This window comes from Lithobates pipiens, unplaced genomic scaffold (genome assembly GCF_037356315.1).
Source record: "Lithobates pipiens isolate NorthernLeopardFrog02 unplaced genomic scaffold, aLitPip1_a1.2 Scaffold_19, whole genome shotgun sequence".
Lineage (NCBI taxonomy): Eukaryota > Metazoa > Chordata > Amphibia > Anura > Ranidae > Lithobates > Lithobates pipiens.
Window position 1 is genome coordinate 219,997,256 of NW_027507764.1, and position 17,510 is coordinate 220,014,765.

Sequence of the window (17,510 nt, forward strand, 5' to 3'; positions counted from 1 at the left end):
TCAATTCACCTGATGCAGATATCCACAAACTTTGTATTGGAAGAACTTGTGCCATTTCTGGTTATTAGTGACCCTTGGCAGGCTTCTTCATGCTGCATTTCATGCCCTTCTATTCTTTCTTGTCCTAGCATTTCCTTTCCAACATTGTGTCATCAGAAACAGCCTGTAATAGCCATCTAAAGGAAGCGTATGAGCACAACAGTGATAATTTTCTTGCAATTTTCTTTACAGTGCTACTCAATACCATAATTTGTCACAACAGGGGGTGCTGTATTTTCACACAGTATTGTAATCTTTTTTTTATCTTTTTTATCATTAAAGCGGTAGTAAATCGTAAAAAAAAAAAAAAAAATTCTCCCTGAAAGTTAAATGTCATAATGTGCTAGTATGCATTGTATATTAGCACATTATGAAAGACTTAATTGAAAATGAAGCCCTCCAGAGGTACGCTTTCACCGCTGACAGGGCTTCCATCTTCACCAGGTCTTCCTTCTGGGTTCACAGGCTGCGGTCATCTGCGACTGAGGCGTAATGTTGTCACTACTGTGCATGCAATGGGAGTCACAGCCGTGGCACAGCTCCCTCAATGGATGGTATGCTGTCCATTGAGAGAGCAGTGCACATTCACCAGAGCTGCTTAAAAGCAGTTGTATAGTTACATTTTTAACTTTGACCTACAGGTAAGCCTATAATAAGGCTTTTTATAATATAAAAAAATAGAAAGTATATAATATAATTGTATATATATATATATATATATATATATATATATATATATATATATCCCAAATAACAAAACCACTTATATTACATTGTAGCTGTTGCAGATTGGATTGAGGATCAACGATGTAGTGTTGATCTGTAATTTGCAGAGATCCCCAGTAAACAATTTTATAAGGGCTATATTAAATTATCTATATTATGGACATGCTCATTTTATCAATATGAACTGTTTACAGAAAATAATTCTTCTGTTTAGTTATATCTTAAAGTAATAAACAAACATGTCACTCCACTGTGCAGTTTGTTTTGCACAGAGTGGCCCCGATCCTCGACTTCTGGGGTCCCCGACGGCGCTGGTAGATCCTTCCAGCATCGTATAACCTACTAGGAGAAGCGCTCTCCCAGGGGGTTACCTTGCTGGCACACTCCCAAGTCTAGCATTTGGCGTCCATAGATGCCGAATGTAGAACTCGTCCCTGTCCCCCAGGTCTTTGGATTTGATCGACAGCAACAGGAGCCAATGGCTGCGCTGCTATCAATCTATTCAATCAAGAGCCGAGAACCCTGGGCAGAGAGGAAGAGTACCATCTCCGACGGGGGAATACGGGACTCAAGTGAGTGAAACAGGGGGAGGGCTGGGGGACAGTCAGTGACAGAAGGTTTTTCATCTTAATGCAGAGGATGCATTAAGGTGAAAAATCATGACGGTTTACAACCCCTTTAAATTGACTGAAAATGTCCCTGTAATGTTAAGGATTGTTGACTCTGGCCATTGTTTCCAAAGGCATGTTTTCATTTTACTGAAATGTTGGTAAAGGTTCACACATTGTGGCAAAGTATACTATTTTGGTAAAATGCATTGAAGTCAAAGAAGAAGTTGAAATGAAGGCTTTTGTTGATTTTTAAGCTGCAATGGGCTTTGAGAGTTTAACTCGTTCCCCTTTTTTAATGTTCAAATATATTACAATTTTGTTTTATTTTATTGAATTTTTTACAACATTTAAGAAAATTAAAGTACACACCACATACAATTCTAAAGAATTACAGTGGTAGATTTTCTGATAACAATAAGGCAATCACATCTGTTTACAAATAGTTAGGGTTAGCATTGTTGGTGTTAGGTGGTTAAGCATTTAAAGTGGTTGTATACCTCTGAAATAAAAAAATTACAAAGCATATGTTCATACAGTATGCACTTACCGCAGTCCATAGCACTCAGTGTCACTTCCACGCATAAGGCAATCCTTGGAGATACCCCTCCCCCCAGTACACAGCATGACCTCAAATGTGCATGTTTCCCAGTAAGGCTGTGAACAGAGGGGTGTGTCCTTTCCCTTCACTTAGGTCTCAAATTACACTCAGCTCTAAGCTGTAGAGTGTGCAAGATTAGATTCCCACCCCTGCAAGCTGGGAATTACCATCTAATGCCACGTACACACAACCGTTTTTTCCGTCAGAATAAACTCCAACGTTTTTTCCGACGGAATAGAGCCATCTGATTTTTTTTTTTTCCAAGAAAATTAAATCAAAGTGGTAATTTTCGTGAAAAATCATTTTCAGTGAACATCTGCTCAAACCAGAGAAGTTTCCAAAACACTTGCACAGTTTATTCACTGAGAGAAACATTAAAAGGATGAAGGCACTTCTGAACTTAGTGACATCTATTATTCATTCACAGATGAGTCCTAAATATACATTTGTATTTCTCAGAACTGCAGGGACTCAAGCAGTTCCTGATTAGAAAACTATATGGATTCTCCCTCAATTCACTAAAATTGCTATTTGATTTGCACACCTCTCTCCCTATGTTTTTCAACAGTAAGTAAAATATTTTGCAGTTTTAGTGTATGCAACAAATCTAAATGTATAGCAGAACATCTCAGGTTTTAAAAAAAAAAAAAAAAACTTTGAGGTTTTTGTTTTTAAAGCAAATCATATTATCCTTTATTTTATAAAATCTACATTTATTAAAAAGACAAGTGCCTCTTCTTCACTTGCATTAATTTTAGCCAGAGTTATTCTTCTGACTAACTTGCTCACACTAAATTTGATATTAAAAAAGAATGAGCTTACCTCCCTTGGAATAAAGATATCTGCAAGGAGTTTGTGTCTCATATGGTTTGCAGTCAAAATGTCACAAACAATTAGCATATGCACAAGAAAAACTAATGTTTTACACGTTCTTTTACTTTCTGCCTTATGACAACCCTGAAGGGAATTCCGCGCTTTGGTGATTGAGATGGTGTTGGCTACAGATATGTCCTGTCATTTCCAACAAATCAAAGCAATGAAGAATGCTTTGCCGCAACCAGAAGGGTGAGTAACCTTGTTTTGATGTCCTGCAGTAAAAGGTCACAGCAGATATGTATAGTTTATTTTCTTGTACCTCAAAGGCAACCTGCAAAAGCTGTTAGAAAGTGCTAACTTCAGAATTCCTATTTTAAAGGAGGTTCAAAGATGTAAGGATCACAATTTATATCCCTTTTTCTATGCTAATTGTAACATTCTCTAAATATAATGATATATATATATATATATATATATATATATATATATATATATATATATATATATATATATTTTAATTTTTAAATAAGCCAGGAAATGTAACATCCTTTTTTATAAGATACTTTGAAGGGATTTATTAATAGACACCCTGAGCCATACCATTGTGATCAAATGGTTAAGTGGGAAAATCTGCATGGGTCCATTTTGTATGTTTTCGAGCCTTCCAGTTTCCACGGGGTAGGCCATTTGTATACATTGGAAATCCCACTGCAGGCCAACTGGATGTGTCAAGATTGTGACATATGGAGCAAAGGGTATTGCCTGCATGTTTCATATTATCCTTGCCTATGAGCTTTGCAGGTTGCAGAACAGTCAGTATATGAATAAAACATCACTTATGGGGGAATTCAGTTAAATGTCGCTATGGCCATTTAACATGGTCTGTGTCAGATTTAAAAAAAAAAATCCTATTGCCTGTTTTGATAAATTTATGTGTGGCAGATTCAGGTAGTTCTTAATAGTGGCACTATTAAAAAAAAAAATACCTCCAGTTTGTAATTAATGAAGCTGGAGGTAATCAAGACCTACTCTAACTTGGCTCACAGAGACAGGCAGAGTGCCTGTCCCCGTACATAGTGTATCACAGTGGCATATTTGCTGCCACTATCCACTCCATGTCATTGATAGTTAAGGATGCTGTTGGCTTTACAGTCAACAGCCTCCTAGCAACAAGGACATTGCATTTGGTGAAGCTGAGACGCTAGTTCCCAATCAGGTTTGCTCTTGTCGTATAATTGACAGTAGGTGGATTCTAAAGCCAATAGCAGGCTGGCTATTGGCTAAGGATCCACCCCCTGTCTGATGTGAATCAAAAGGGGAGCAGAACTGACTGTGAACCCCCATCAGGATCTGCCTCCCTAGGTACAAAACTTCTCTCCACTGCACTGTCAGACAGGTGCAGCAGTGGGGAGGAAGCTCAGTTGCACTGTTGGTGATCTGACCGTATGGACAGTCCTGTCTCAGTGCCCCAGTGTCTACAACAGGTACATGAATCTGTTGTCTACACTGACATTTGTCGTGTGGAGTTCTAAAGAGTGTCTTATGCCCCGTACACACGAGCGGACTTTTCAACATCCAAAGTCCGTCAGACCGAGTCCGTCAGACTATCCGATCGTGTGTGGGCTGCAACGGACTTTAGCTTCGCAAAAGTCTGACGGACTTTAGAAATGAAGCATGCTTCAAATTTTCCCGACGGAACTCCGCCGGACCCGGTCCCCTTCGAAAAATCCGCTCGTGTGTATGCTACTCCGACAGACTAAAACCGACGCTAGGGCAGCTATTGGCTACTGGCTATGAACTTCCTTATTCGAGTCGGGTCGTACGTCATCACGTTCGAATCCGTCGGAGTTTAGTGTGATCGTGTGTGGCCAAGTCCGTTCGGCCGAAAAGTCTGTCAGAACTCCGGCGGAATTCCGGCGGAACTCCTTTGGAAGTCTGTCGGACATAAGTCCTCTCGTGTGTACGGGGCATTAGGCACGCTTTATAAATCCCCCTGATTATAGTTCTGTAAATTAAATAGTTACTACTACAGTTTCAGTTGAGTTAATTTAGTAAAACTTTATTAACTTCCAGATAGAGGGAAAATAAGTGTAGAACGTGACAATCTCTCTTGAAAAAAATATTAACCGAGGCAGCAGGACAGGTACCAGGTACTACACTGAGGAGATCTCATAAATAGAGAAATTTAGTGGATACACAGTTTTAAGTATTCTAAATATTATTATTGTTTTCCTTTCTATGTCGGACAATTGGTAAATGGGAAGTACCAATAGTCTAATAAATTATAACAATGTGAGAAATGTCTACTTCTAATAGAAAAAGCTTATAAATGTTCCCTAGGAAGTGTCTTGTGTTTGGAGTGTAACCGCATGTGTTTGGAGTGTGGAAGGAAACTGGAATATCCAGAAGAAACCCATGCAGGCACAGAGAGAACATTCAAATTCCAGGCATTTATCCTAGGATGACACTGCTCCCTATGCATATGAGCAAAACTTTGTGGTTAAATGCTTGGTCAGCTGAACCTGCTTGCAAAAGACATCTTTTACACATGCCTTTCAATGATGAACATCTATTTGGTGAATCACTTGATAAATATATCAAGAAAAGAGGGAAAAGCGCTTATACACCATAAAAACAGCCTAAGCCTTCTACTTCTATGTATACTACCTCTTTTCATTGAAAGGGGTCCTTTCGTTACACCCAGGCATTTTCCTGTCAAAAGTAGGTCCATCCTTTTTTCACACGCCTTGGACCCCAAAACCCTCAGAACCTACTCACAAGCCCTCTTTGCAATGAAGTATCTTCACTCTTCAGGGTGGAGTAACATGTTTTGGCATTTGAGTCAATCTGGATCCGAGGTGTCCAAGACCTCTGGGTCCAATCTGAAGTTTCGAGGAGCTACGAAATAGAAGTTATATCCCTGACACTCCTCATTTCCTAACCACCAAGCTGCCAGTTTCACACCGCAGACAGGTAGACTTTTAAGCTGCCTGGAGGCAACTTCAGAGACAAGGAGTGGTAATCCCTATTCCTGCAAAGGAAAGGTTCAAAGGATTTTACTCAAACCTTTTTACTATTGCAAAAAAGAACAAAGGAATTCACTCCATTTTGGAAGTAAAATCACATTTTAATTGTCCTGGATTGCCCACTACTGCTGTCCAGTCAAGCAAAATCTTCATGGCATGTTGGATTTCCAACTTAGCCCTAGAATCATGGAAATACCACATTCCCTCTCCCTGAATTATGTTATTGATGGACATAAGCCTGATGGGCAGGGGTGGGGTCTACAATTTGCAGACTGTCCAGGGAAGCTGATCTCCATAGGAGTCAATGCTCCCCATCTACATTCTGATCAACAGACTGACTCTCCTTCAGTGGACTCCTCTCCTACATGTTCACCCTGTCAGGGTCCAGTCAGGCAAGCCACAGTTGTGGCATACATAAACTACCAAGGGGTATCAGAAGTTGGGTAACCCTGAAGGAACCAACCCTGATTTTCTCCCCAGTGATGTACCACATTCCAACTCTTTCTGCTATGTATATACTAAGATTGGAAATTTGCATGTGGAATTTCTGAGTTGCTAACATCTGGACTCAGATCTTCCTGATCCTCTGATAGAAATAGGAAACACCAGGTGTGTACATAAAAAAAAAAAACTATACAGGTTTGTGGCCAGGTCTGGGATCCCATAGCTCTTGAGGTGGATGCAATGGTGATGACATTCAGACTGGTGTATATTGCTTCCATTGAGGACTCTTCTTCGACTCCTCTGCAAGATATTGATGGATTCCAGTTACCCTCCTTGCACCAGGCTGGCTTAGGAGAAGTTAGTACATAGACATTCATAGGCAGACAAGCCTTGGTCTTTTCCAAACAGGGGCCTCTGTTTTGTCCCGCTGGCTTTTATCACAACATGGCTCTGAGTCATAAAGGTAGTGGCATTTTTGACTTGGACATTTCCCCCTTACTCAAGGTGAGAAAGACTACATCTCATAGGATCCACCATCGGACCTGGAAGGCATACTTTTTCTGGTGCTATTTCTTAACCCCAAGATATGCCATTTCCAATTTGGTGACACGTGCGTGTGATGGCGGGATTACAGTAAAGTGTGGAATTTCTGCTATTTTGGGTAGATCATCTTTTTCCTCTTGAAAGAAGTCAAGTGTACTCAACGATTGACAGACACGGATAGCTTTATAAGATGGTGACATTGATCATTCTATGCAGTTAGTGGTAACTGCACATTTTTTTTAGTATTTTGACTGGGCTGCAGGTCTTCATTGCTTTGAAGATGTCCCTTTATTTTGTAGTATACAATTACATCTATTGTCATTAAACGTTGTGGATCTTGATGAAGCTGTTCCTCTTTGACAAAACATGTTTGATCCATGACGCTATCTTGAGCTTAATTGATGACATCTATCTGAGATTTTGTATCTTCCAGTTATGATGCAATATGTGTCACTGTTTTGGCGCAAAGTTGGCATTGATGGATCCTCATTAGCTTCTGTTATGATCTTAAATTTTTTATAAAAGTTACTGGTCTTGTGGTTATCCGGAAATATACAGTTGAGTCAACTCCAAGATATATTCTATTCCTTGCATCCTAGTGGGGCCTGGATCAGCATCTGGCTTTTAGTACACTAAAGGGACAGGTTTCTGCCTTATTCATCCTATTCCAGAAAGCTTTGGCTTCAAATTCTCTTGGGAAGACCTTTTTGAAGGGAAATATTATTATTGTTATGCAGAATTTATATAGCACCCAGTTTGTACAGCGCTCTTACAATATAAAGTGAGCCAGTACAGGTATACTGCAGCTCAATAAAGGAGGATTAGCAGGGCCCTGATTCTCATGTTGCTTGTGTCAATCTTCAACTTCAACCTCCCATGTCTCCCCGGAATCTGGTACTTTTGATTCTTCAAAGACCTGCCTTTGGGGGATCTCACCAGTAAGGTGATCATTAACTCTGTCAGGCGTGTCTCTAAGTTGATGTTTATTACCTGTAAGGAGCCTTTTCTTATCTTACATAGAGACAAGTTGGCCCTGAGACCCAGATCCTTTCTTCCCCAACGTGACCTTTTCTTTTCACCTCAACAAGTATAATATCCTCACTCCCTTATGTCCTGCCCCAAAGCAAGTCAAGAAGATTTCTCTACTCCACTGCCTGGATGGGGTTAGAGCAGTTTGGGTCTACTTAGCTGCAACATCTTCTGTCAGAAAAACTAGAGTCTCTCTTTGCCCCCCCTAAAGGTCCCAAAAAGGGGAATCCTGCTTCCTCTTCCACCATTGCTAGGTGGCAGTTATTTACTGGACTTATGCCCTCATGGAAAAGGTTCCTCCCTTCCATATCAGGGCCTTTTCTACCAGAAGTGTCTGGGTCTCTTGGACTTGTCAGCATGAAGCACATGTTTCTCATATTTGCAAGGGTGTCACCTAGTCTTCCTCAAAGTTTTACCAAGTGAGTTATCAGGCCTCAGCCGCTACATCCTTCAGGCACAATATGTTTCAAACTGTCATCTGAGTGTTTCAAGACTGTAGACCCTTTTTTGTGGGCCTGTTTGCTATGTTGTTGCACATCCCTCTGTGTATTAGTTGGGGATGTACAATGTACAAAACACTCACAGGTTGTCATTTTAATTTTATAAAGTTTTAGGAAATCACAACAGCTACTAATAACTGAAATGAAAAGGTAAGTCTCACAATCTACAAAATGCGTTGTGCAACTATGTATAACTATGTAATATAAAGTTTATTGGGAGCTTTTAACATAACTTTAAATGAACACAACAAAATCTTTTCTTGCTTTCCAGACTGCTGTAATTAACTTGTTCACTTATTTCAATTCACAGGATTGATAAGCCGAAAGCCTTATCATTGTTGTTGCATACAGCAGATATTAGCCATCCTGCAAAAAACTGGGACCTCCATCATAGGTGGACTATGTCCTTGTTAGAAGAATTCTTTAGACAGGTATTTACTATCTACTTACTGCTTATTTTACATAAAGTTATAAGAAAAAAAACCTTGTTTAAAACAAGTCTGGAATAAAGCTTAATGGTGCATTAAATATTAAATAAAATATCTGCAGCTGGTTTAAAAAAAAAAAAAAAAGCGAAATAACGGTCTTGAGTTTTGATGAACACTCATTTTTCTGTAATTTCTAGAAGTCATAAATGGAAACATGACAGTGACAGTTTTCATAAAGGCATCATTATAACTAATAACACTGAGGATTGCATGTTGGTGGAATTTTCAGAAGGTTAACAATGGCAGCCCCTTTAATTACCATATTACAGGTTTAACTTAACACTTTAATCAAGCTAGCAATAAAGAGTACAACAAACTGTGAAATGAAAAGTGAGAGGGGTACGTGTACACAATGGAACAGTCTAAAATAAATGGCAAAATAAACATAAATGTTGTCTAATTATAAAACATACTTTTCATATATTAATACTGTATAAACTGGCCTCCCTATTTACTTCAGCGCAAGGTCAAGAACAAATGGCATACTGATGAATGTTGTCTTTGTAAATAAGAGTGACTAAGGTGTAATACTGGCAGAAGTGGTAAGGGAGATTTTTACAACAATAAGATTACTGTGTCCTAGCAGGCATGGGATCATAAGTCATACACAGTGTGTCCTAATTCAAGGTGTTTTGGGGGTTTGTGGTACTTATTCCAATAATGTCAGCATTTACTCATCATAGGATCACTGATGAAAATCAGTGACATAATCATACTCATATCAGCCCATGTGGCTGGTATGAGGGGTGAGAGGCAACAGAAATATGAACATACACATTGTGTACATGAGATGATAATAAAGATCAAGTACTGTGTCAAAAGTGGTTAGAAGGCTTAAAGCTGATCCTCACTTCCTGTGAATCTCCAATTAAAAATGAGCTGATGTCAAGTTCTCCCTTGGATCCAGCGATGTCCCCCCACTGTACGAGCGGCTCGTCCTCCGCTCTATTCATCATGGAGCCGATCTCCGTTCCCTGCGAGTGTTGTGACGCATGGGGACGGAGATCGGTGCAAAATTCAAAAAGTGAAACACACACATTACATACAGTATAATGTAATCTTACAGATTACATTGCTGTATGTAATTATTTCACATCCCCTTTGTCCCTAGTGGTCTGCCCAGTGTCCTGCATGCAGTTTTATATTATAAAAACTGTTCTTTATGCCTGAAAACTGGAGATTGTCCATAGCAATCAAAACTGTCCCTTTACATCAAAAATGATTTTAGACCAGCTAGAAAACAGCGATAATAAATTGGAATCACTCGCAGAATTGAGCAATAATGATTTGTGGGGAGATCTGTCATCAAATATTGAAAAGTAATGACAGTGACAGTTCTGCAACTGAGCAAATTTCAGTGTTTTTGATTTGATTACATTATTGAATAATTTTTATTATTGTTATAATATTATTTGTTATAATTATTTATTATTATATTATAATTTATGATTTAATTTTTCAAACTTAATCATACCCGGGACGTCTGCTAGACTCTGGTTTGGACAGATTTAAGTGAGTTATTCCTAAGAAATACAGGACTACAATATAAAACACCAAATTTTCATACAAAATAATTGTACCGCTTTCAGCACCTAAAATCTGAAATAATCATACCGCCAGGGAGGTTAATGTTAAATACAGGTCTTCTAAAAGGTTTTACTAACTTGTGGGTTAGGTGCAGCATTGTGTGACGGGCAGGAAACACACACACAGTCTGATTTCAGCAGTAACATTGTGTTGTAGAACAGTTTGGCAAAACAGTCCCAGCGGGGAGCACACCCAACTGGTGCCACTTACAACTGAGACAGTGGTGGACCACAAGATGTGGAATAGAAGATACCGATGGCGTCTGTCACAGAGAGGCGTTATGAGGCCTGGTGGGTCTCCACCCAAAAGGGAAGGCTTCCTGGAAGGTAGACATAGTCCCTTCACTGTCCCTATCTATAGCACTGTCCCTGGCAGACAGAGCTATTTTCCCTACGCTAGCCACTTGTAAAAAGCATGCCAAGACGAGGAGCCGGAGTCTTAAATAGACTCTGCCTGATTCAAGATGGCTGCCAGAGTCACATGGGACATCAGCATCCAATTGGATAGCTGCCCCTCCGTGACTGAGGAAATTTCAGGGGAACCAAGTTCCTCTCCACTTCCTCCCAATACTTGCATAGCCACTGCGATTGAGCACCACCTGCAGTGGAGAATACAGACTGCACCTGCCTACAAACTGACAGTAGCATTTGGCAGTAAACCACTTTACTGCCATTACAAATAAGTGTGGCTTTATAATTACATGTCTTGTAAACCACAGGTTCTCATCTAGTAATACGTTTCACCCTGGGGGTGCTTCTGCTGTCTGAAGTGAGTTCATTACATCAGTATAAAACTTTAGGGTATGATATATGAAATATGTGTATATTTTTGGTTAACTAAACTAAAGGCCATGCTTGGAAATTTGTATTTGGAAGTAGCAAAGGTAGCACTAAACCCTATATGCAGTATTTTGAAAGAGTGTTGGGGTCTGGAGCACAAAGATACATATTTTCTATTTGCAGGGACTAAGGCCTCATGTACACTCTGCTGCTAAACGGAGGTTAGGAGCAGTTGGGAGTTTTTTTTCCAACTGCCCCTGAACTCTCCTCTATGTTATCTTATCTGTCCATGTACACAGGGTCGTTTACAGTAGTTTCTAGGCAGTTGAGTTTAGAGGCATTTTTTGGAACGAAAAAAATGTATTCAGAAGCTGAGTTTACAGGCATTTCAAGCGTCAAATGCTTCTAAACGCGGCTAAATGTGGTAACTTGCATTTAGCCGCATTTAATTTACAGGCGTTTTTCATTTTTGGCTATTTAAAAAGTTTTTTTTTTTTTTAAACGCTTCTAAATGCGAATGCAGCATGTAAACGTGGCAAATCTGACGTTTTTAAAACGTGGGTTACTATCTGTCAAGTTAAATCGTTCAGGAGAGGTTGTAAAAAGGTCCCGCGTACATGAAGCCTAAAAGTTTAAGGCAACAACCTCCTACAACTACAAATAAGACTTGGGATATTTATAAATCAATCAATCGGACATTGATCAAACATTCACTACAGGTGATTCTTTAAGGTGCATGTTTTTAAATTACAGGGATTAACCACTAGTGAAGGTCACATTCACTAACTTAACCTCCCTAGTGATATTCCCAAGTGTGGCTCGGGGTTAATCTTTAGTGCCAAAGGCGGTAACCTCGAGCCACACTTGTGATTGCATCACAGGATCCAGGGAAAGTAACCTTGTCCCCAGGATCCTGCAATGTCTCCCCGCTGTGCCCGTATGGTCTGTGTCCTCTGCCCAAAGTGTTCCGGTCTCCATCCCCTGTGAGTGTTGCGACGCATGGGGACAGTGCTGGCGGGAATTTCAAAAAGTGAAAAACACAGAATGCATACAGTACACTGTAATCTGTAAGACTGCATTACTGTATCAAATCATTTCACCTCATTTTTGTCCCTAGTGCTTTGTCCAGTGCCCTGCTAGCACATATATATATTCTGCCTGGAAACTTAAGAATGTCCATGGCATTCAAACAGTGAGCCTTTAGGTCAAAAGTGGTTTTAGACCAGCTAGAAAACAGCGATAGTAAATTAGAATCACTTAATTGAGCTGAGGGTAAAGGTGATGGACAGACAGAATTGAGTGATAGTGATTTTTGGGAAATTCGTCATCAGACACTAAAAGTAATGACAGCAATGTTTTTTATTTATTACATTATCGAATGTCACAAATATTACCGCCAGGGAGGTTAAAAATGTGCCCTTTAGTGAATTTGTGAGGGCCATGGCAAAACTTATTTCTCATGTGCAGAATAAATGCTGTAGGATTTATAGTACAGTTCTGGATGACTGGAAATTTAGATGATATGTACCTATTTTACTTAGTCTCTTGGGTGTTATCTGGGAAGGGTAAACTGCTTTGGCAAAGATAGTGAATGCTGACAATAACGAGTGAATGATGATATGTAAACAGTAAATCAGTACCTTAAGTCAAACAAAGACAACACTATAACACATAAGATAAACAAACAATACCGGCAAAAACATTACTGTTATCAAGGTCAGAGTAGACTGAAAGAACAAAGTTTGAAATCCTAAACTTCAAAAAAATTTGTTGCGCTGTTGTATTGTTCATTAATTGCAGATGTGTTAATGATTTTCATTATACAAATACATGTTTATTTCTAAATAATTCTTATGTCATTGCTTGACCTTACATTGTAAATGATGATATTAACATATTCATTACCTACCAGCAAAACTCAATATCTGTTTGAAAAAACAATACTTCATGCAATAAGTAACATAAATGAGATGTAAATGCAAAAAATATTGTGTTTTCATTCTGAGCATGTATTAAGATAGTTTAGCACAGATGGAAACATTAACAGATCATAAAAGTAGAATATGCTGGAGCATTGCTGCAGTCTTTTGACCATAGAAATTGTGTTCATTGAGGTTTAGAAGTACACCTAAATACCCATCACTGGGCTCTGTGCACCCCACTTCCTAAATCAACCTTCTCTCCCCCTTGTTGCCCCACTGGGCCATTTTAATACTTGCCTTTTCTGGTAATTATTACATGCATCCCTAGTGGAGTGTAATTACTTTGAGAATGGGTAGATCCTATTAATACCCTACAGCAGGTTTCTCAACCAGGGATCCGTGGAACCCTGGGGTTCCTTCATAGGTTGCTAGGGGTTCCTTGCGGAACAAGAAATGTCTGCCTCTCAGATAAGTTCCCACTGACGCCATTGATCCTTTTAGCTATTTGTAGGAGAGTAATGTTTCCCAATGACCACAAGCGTAAGGAGCATTCTTCCTCCTGGCCATCACACTAATGTATTATGAGTTCTAGATGTAGTAAATTTTAGCAAGGGTCCCCGAAGATTTGAAAGTTATTTCAAGGGTTCCTCGGTTTTGAAAAGGTTGAGAAAGACTGCCCTATGGAATCTGCTTGCACAGGGCTTTTCTACTTGCACCTGCTTGGAGTACAGTATTTTCTTTTTTTAATCTAATCTTTATATAATGTAATTATTACTTCAAGCTCAGTATACTACTGTTTTCAGGGTGATAAAGAAGCAGAACTTGGCCTTCCATTTTCTCCACTGTGCGATCGCAATTCAACAATGGTTGCCCAATCCCAAATAGGTAAGAATATAAAAAAAGCTTTTTACTCTATTTAAATGTTAGCATATTATAAAGTGTTTTTTATATATATATATATATATATATATATATATATATATATATATAAATATAAAACGTTTGTGTATTTGGTCTCAGAATATCTTCTTATAGTCAAAAATAAGGTGCGTCAAGAAAATCATGAGAATTTAGACATAATAATAAAAAAAAAATTTTCATCTGTGTGCCTGTTCAAAAAAGCACAATGACTTTTAATGGTTTGGCAGTAAATACAATTAATTTTCTTAATGTGCCATACAAAACTTTTATGGGATTATTGATTTATTCATGATTGTTTTATTTTTCTCCAGACAATATTACTTAATCATACTAAAGGTAAAGCACACACCAACCAATGGATGTACATACCTTTAAATACTTTCTGGAGCACCCCAGAGAATGGGTGGGATACTCTGATACTGAAATGCTGACATTTCCTACAGTAGTTGTCCATCCTCTTCCACCCTCTCATTAACTATTAGTTACTAAAGCCTGCTCATCATGCTTAGCCACTTCAGCCCCGGAAGAATTTATCCCCTTCCTGACCAGAGCACGTTTTGCGATTCGGCACTGCGTCACTTTAACTGACAATTGCGCGGTCATATGATGTGGCCCCCAAACAAAATGTATGTCCTTTTTTCCCCACAAATAGAGCTTTCTTTTGGTGGCAGTTGATCACATAAACAAAAAAAGAGCAATAATTTTGAAAAACGCATTACTTTTTACTTTTTGCTATAATAAATATCCCCCAAAAATATATAAAAAAAGATTTTTTTCCTCAGTTTAGGCCGATACGTATTCTTCTACATATTTTTGGTAAAAAAAAAATTACAATAAGCGATTGATTGGTTTGCGCATTCTTATTAATATATATATTTTTTTAAATGGCGGCGATCTGCGATTTTTATCATGACTGCAACATTATGGCAGACACATCGGATATTTTTTACACATTTTTGGGACCATTGTCATTTATACAGCAATCAGTCCTATACAAATGCACTGATTCCTGTGTAAATGACACTGGCAGTGAAGGGGTTAACCACTAGGTGGAGTGTAGGGGTTAAATGTGTCCTGGGGCATGTTGCTAACTGTGGGGGGGCGTGGCTGTGTTTTACAGATCACTGGTCTCTGCTCCGATCACAGGGAGCAGAGATCAGTGTCACTGTTGCTAGGCATAACAGGGAGATGCTTGTTTACTTTAGAATCTCCCCGTTCTTCCTCTCCGTGAGGTGATCGCGGGTATCCCCATGGTGATCAAGTCCGTTGGACCCGCGACCGGACTCACGGAGCATCCTGCGAGCGCACACCCCCACCGCCTTTTAAAGAGCAGCGTACAGGTACGTGGTTCTGCCTGTGCCTGCCCTTCTGCGGCGTATATCGGCGTGAGGCGGTCGGGAAGCGGTTAAAACAAAGCAACAGATTTATTTAATTGTCCTTTCCAAAACAACTTTCAGGACAGCCACCCGAGAGATCATGGCTCCACCTCCCACAGGAAACACCTCCTCCATCAGAGCTTTTTTAGGGAAGTCTCCTCAGTTTCTTGTGTTTCCTCCAACCTGGAGGAACACCTCCGGTGGAAGCTATGATCTCTGGGGTGGTCCTGGAGGTCTTTCTCTCACCTAGGTTTTTCTTTTTAGGAGCTGGTCCTCCTATTTGCCTCCCAGTGTGGATGGTCCCATGGGCTCTCTTTCCCCCTTCCATGCTCGGGGAGAGCCAGTATGTCGGAAGTCCTGTTCCCTGGCATCAGAGTGGAGGCTGCACCATGTTTCAATCAAGCGGTCGTCTTCGGAAATGGGGGCGAGACTTCCGGCAGCGCGCCACGTCATTTCCTGGCACTGGAACGCAGGGGGAGAGAGGAGGATCAACTGGCGCCTTATTTCCGGTTCTGGTCAGGTGCAGCGGCGTTTTTGAATCTGGGACCTGCGGTGCTGGTTCTGTGTGCGATGGAGAGTGATACAGACAAGTGGGCAAGCCAAGGCGCCAGCAAGGTGAAGGTAGGAGCAGTGCTTTGATGGCTGGATCCTATGCTCCTGTGTGGGGGGGGGGGGTGATCACCCTTCCCCCCCTCACTTCCCCGCAACCCCCACCCTTGGTATGTGTTGCAATGGTGGAAGTTCCGGGGGTGTTGGCTTGCTGGGGCACTGGGAATGGTTTGTTTCTCCCTTAGCTGCACCTGGGTGATATTTGCATTTTTTTTTGTTTGCAAAAAAAAAACAGCTTGGGTTGTTTCCTTGTCTCTTTCTGTTTGTTTAGGCGAAGAGTTCTGCCCAACCAGTTAAGAGAACATGTCCTGTCTGCAAGGAAAAACTTAGCAAAACCTGGGCCAAGATGCTTTGTGCGTCTTGTATTGCAAGCCTAGTCAGGGAGGAGTCCCTGTCATTGTGTGGTGACTTAGTGTTAACCATTAAGGATGAGCTTAAAGCTACCTTTCAGGCTTTCAGATCTAAGTTGTCAGAGGAGCCTGGAACATCAGGCTAGTCTAGAGCCCAGCAGTCTTCCCAGGAGGTTGTCAGTTGCTGACGGGGGGAGGTTTGTCCCAGGACACCTCACAGGATTCCTTTTCTCTGGCCTTAGAGGAGTCGGACTCTGAGGAAGAGGATGCAGCTTCCAAATACAAGTTGTCATTGGAAGAAGTGGGAGGCCTCCTTAAAGTGATATATGCCACTTAGGTATTGAAGAGGAAAAGAAGGAGCTCTCCTTGCACGATCGAATGTATGCAGGGTTAGGAGATTCCAGATCTTGCACCTTCCCTGTGCATTCCCTGGTATCTGACATGATTAAAAAAGAATGGTTGGAGCCAGAGAAAAAAAACTTTTTTTCCAGAGCACACAGGAAGAGGTTTCCTTTTGAAGATAACCCAGACCTAGTTTGGAACAAGGTCCCAAAGCTAGACTCAGCCTTTTCTCAGGTTTTCGAAATCAACGTATCTAGCTTTTGAAGATATGGGCACACTGAAGGAACCTATGGATAAGAAGATGGATCTGCTTCTAAAAAGGTCCTGGCAGTCAGTGATGATGAATTTGAAACCGTCCATGACAACAACCTGTGTGGCAAGAAATCTGGACCATTGGGTTAACCAGTTAAAATCTCACATTTTGGCTGATTCCCCTAAGCAGGAGATTCTGGATTCCTTTGCTATTCTGTCTGCGGCAATTGCATACATTGCTGATGCCTCGGCGGAGTCTGTCCGTATGACAGCCAGGTCAGCCGCCCTGACCAACTTGGTTAGAAGGGCGTTGTGGCGGAAGACTTGGCCAGGGGATGCGGCCTCGAAAAATAGGTTATGTGGCTTCCCTTTTGCAGGGGATTTGTTGTTTGGTTCTGAGTTAGATTCTATTCTGGATCGAACGGCGGATAGGAAAAAGTCCTTTCCGGTAAAGAAAAAGCCAGCGCAAACACGAAAACTTTTTTTTCGGGGGGCCCAGGGGACAGGCCGAGGATAGGACACAAAACAGGAGGAAGTCTTGGGCGCAGAAGC

The 17,510-nt window shown here is 40.5% G+C and overlaps 1 protein-coding gene across 6 annotated transcripts in view; it reads left to right on the forward strand.

Annotated features, from left to right (window-relative positions):
- PDE1C (phosphodiesterase 1C) overlaps positions 1–17,510 on the forward strand; it is a 1,119,495-nt gene that overhangs the window by 989,788 nt on the left and 112,197 nt on the right. For all 6 annotated transcript variants that reach the window (XM_077491703.1, XM_077491702.1, XM_077491705.1 and 3 more), the window contains 3 exons: positions 2,938–3,039; positions 8,643–8,763; positions 13,912–13,993. In XM_077491703.1, coding sequence (XP_077347829.1) covers positions 2,938–3,039; positions 8,643–8,763; positions 13,912–13,993 — 305 coding nt within the window. The remainder of the gene's footprint in view (positions 1–2,937; positions 3,040–8,642; positions 8,764–13,911; positions 13,994–17,510) is intronic.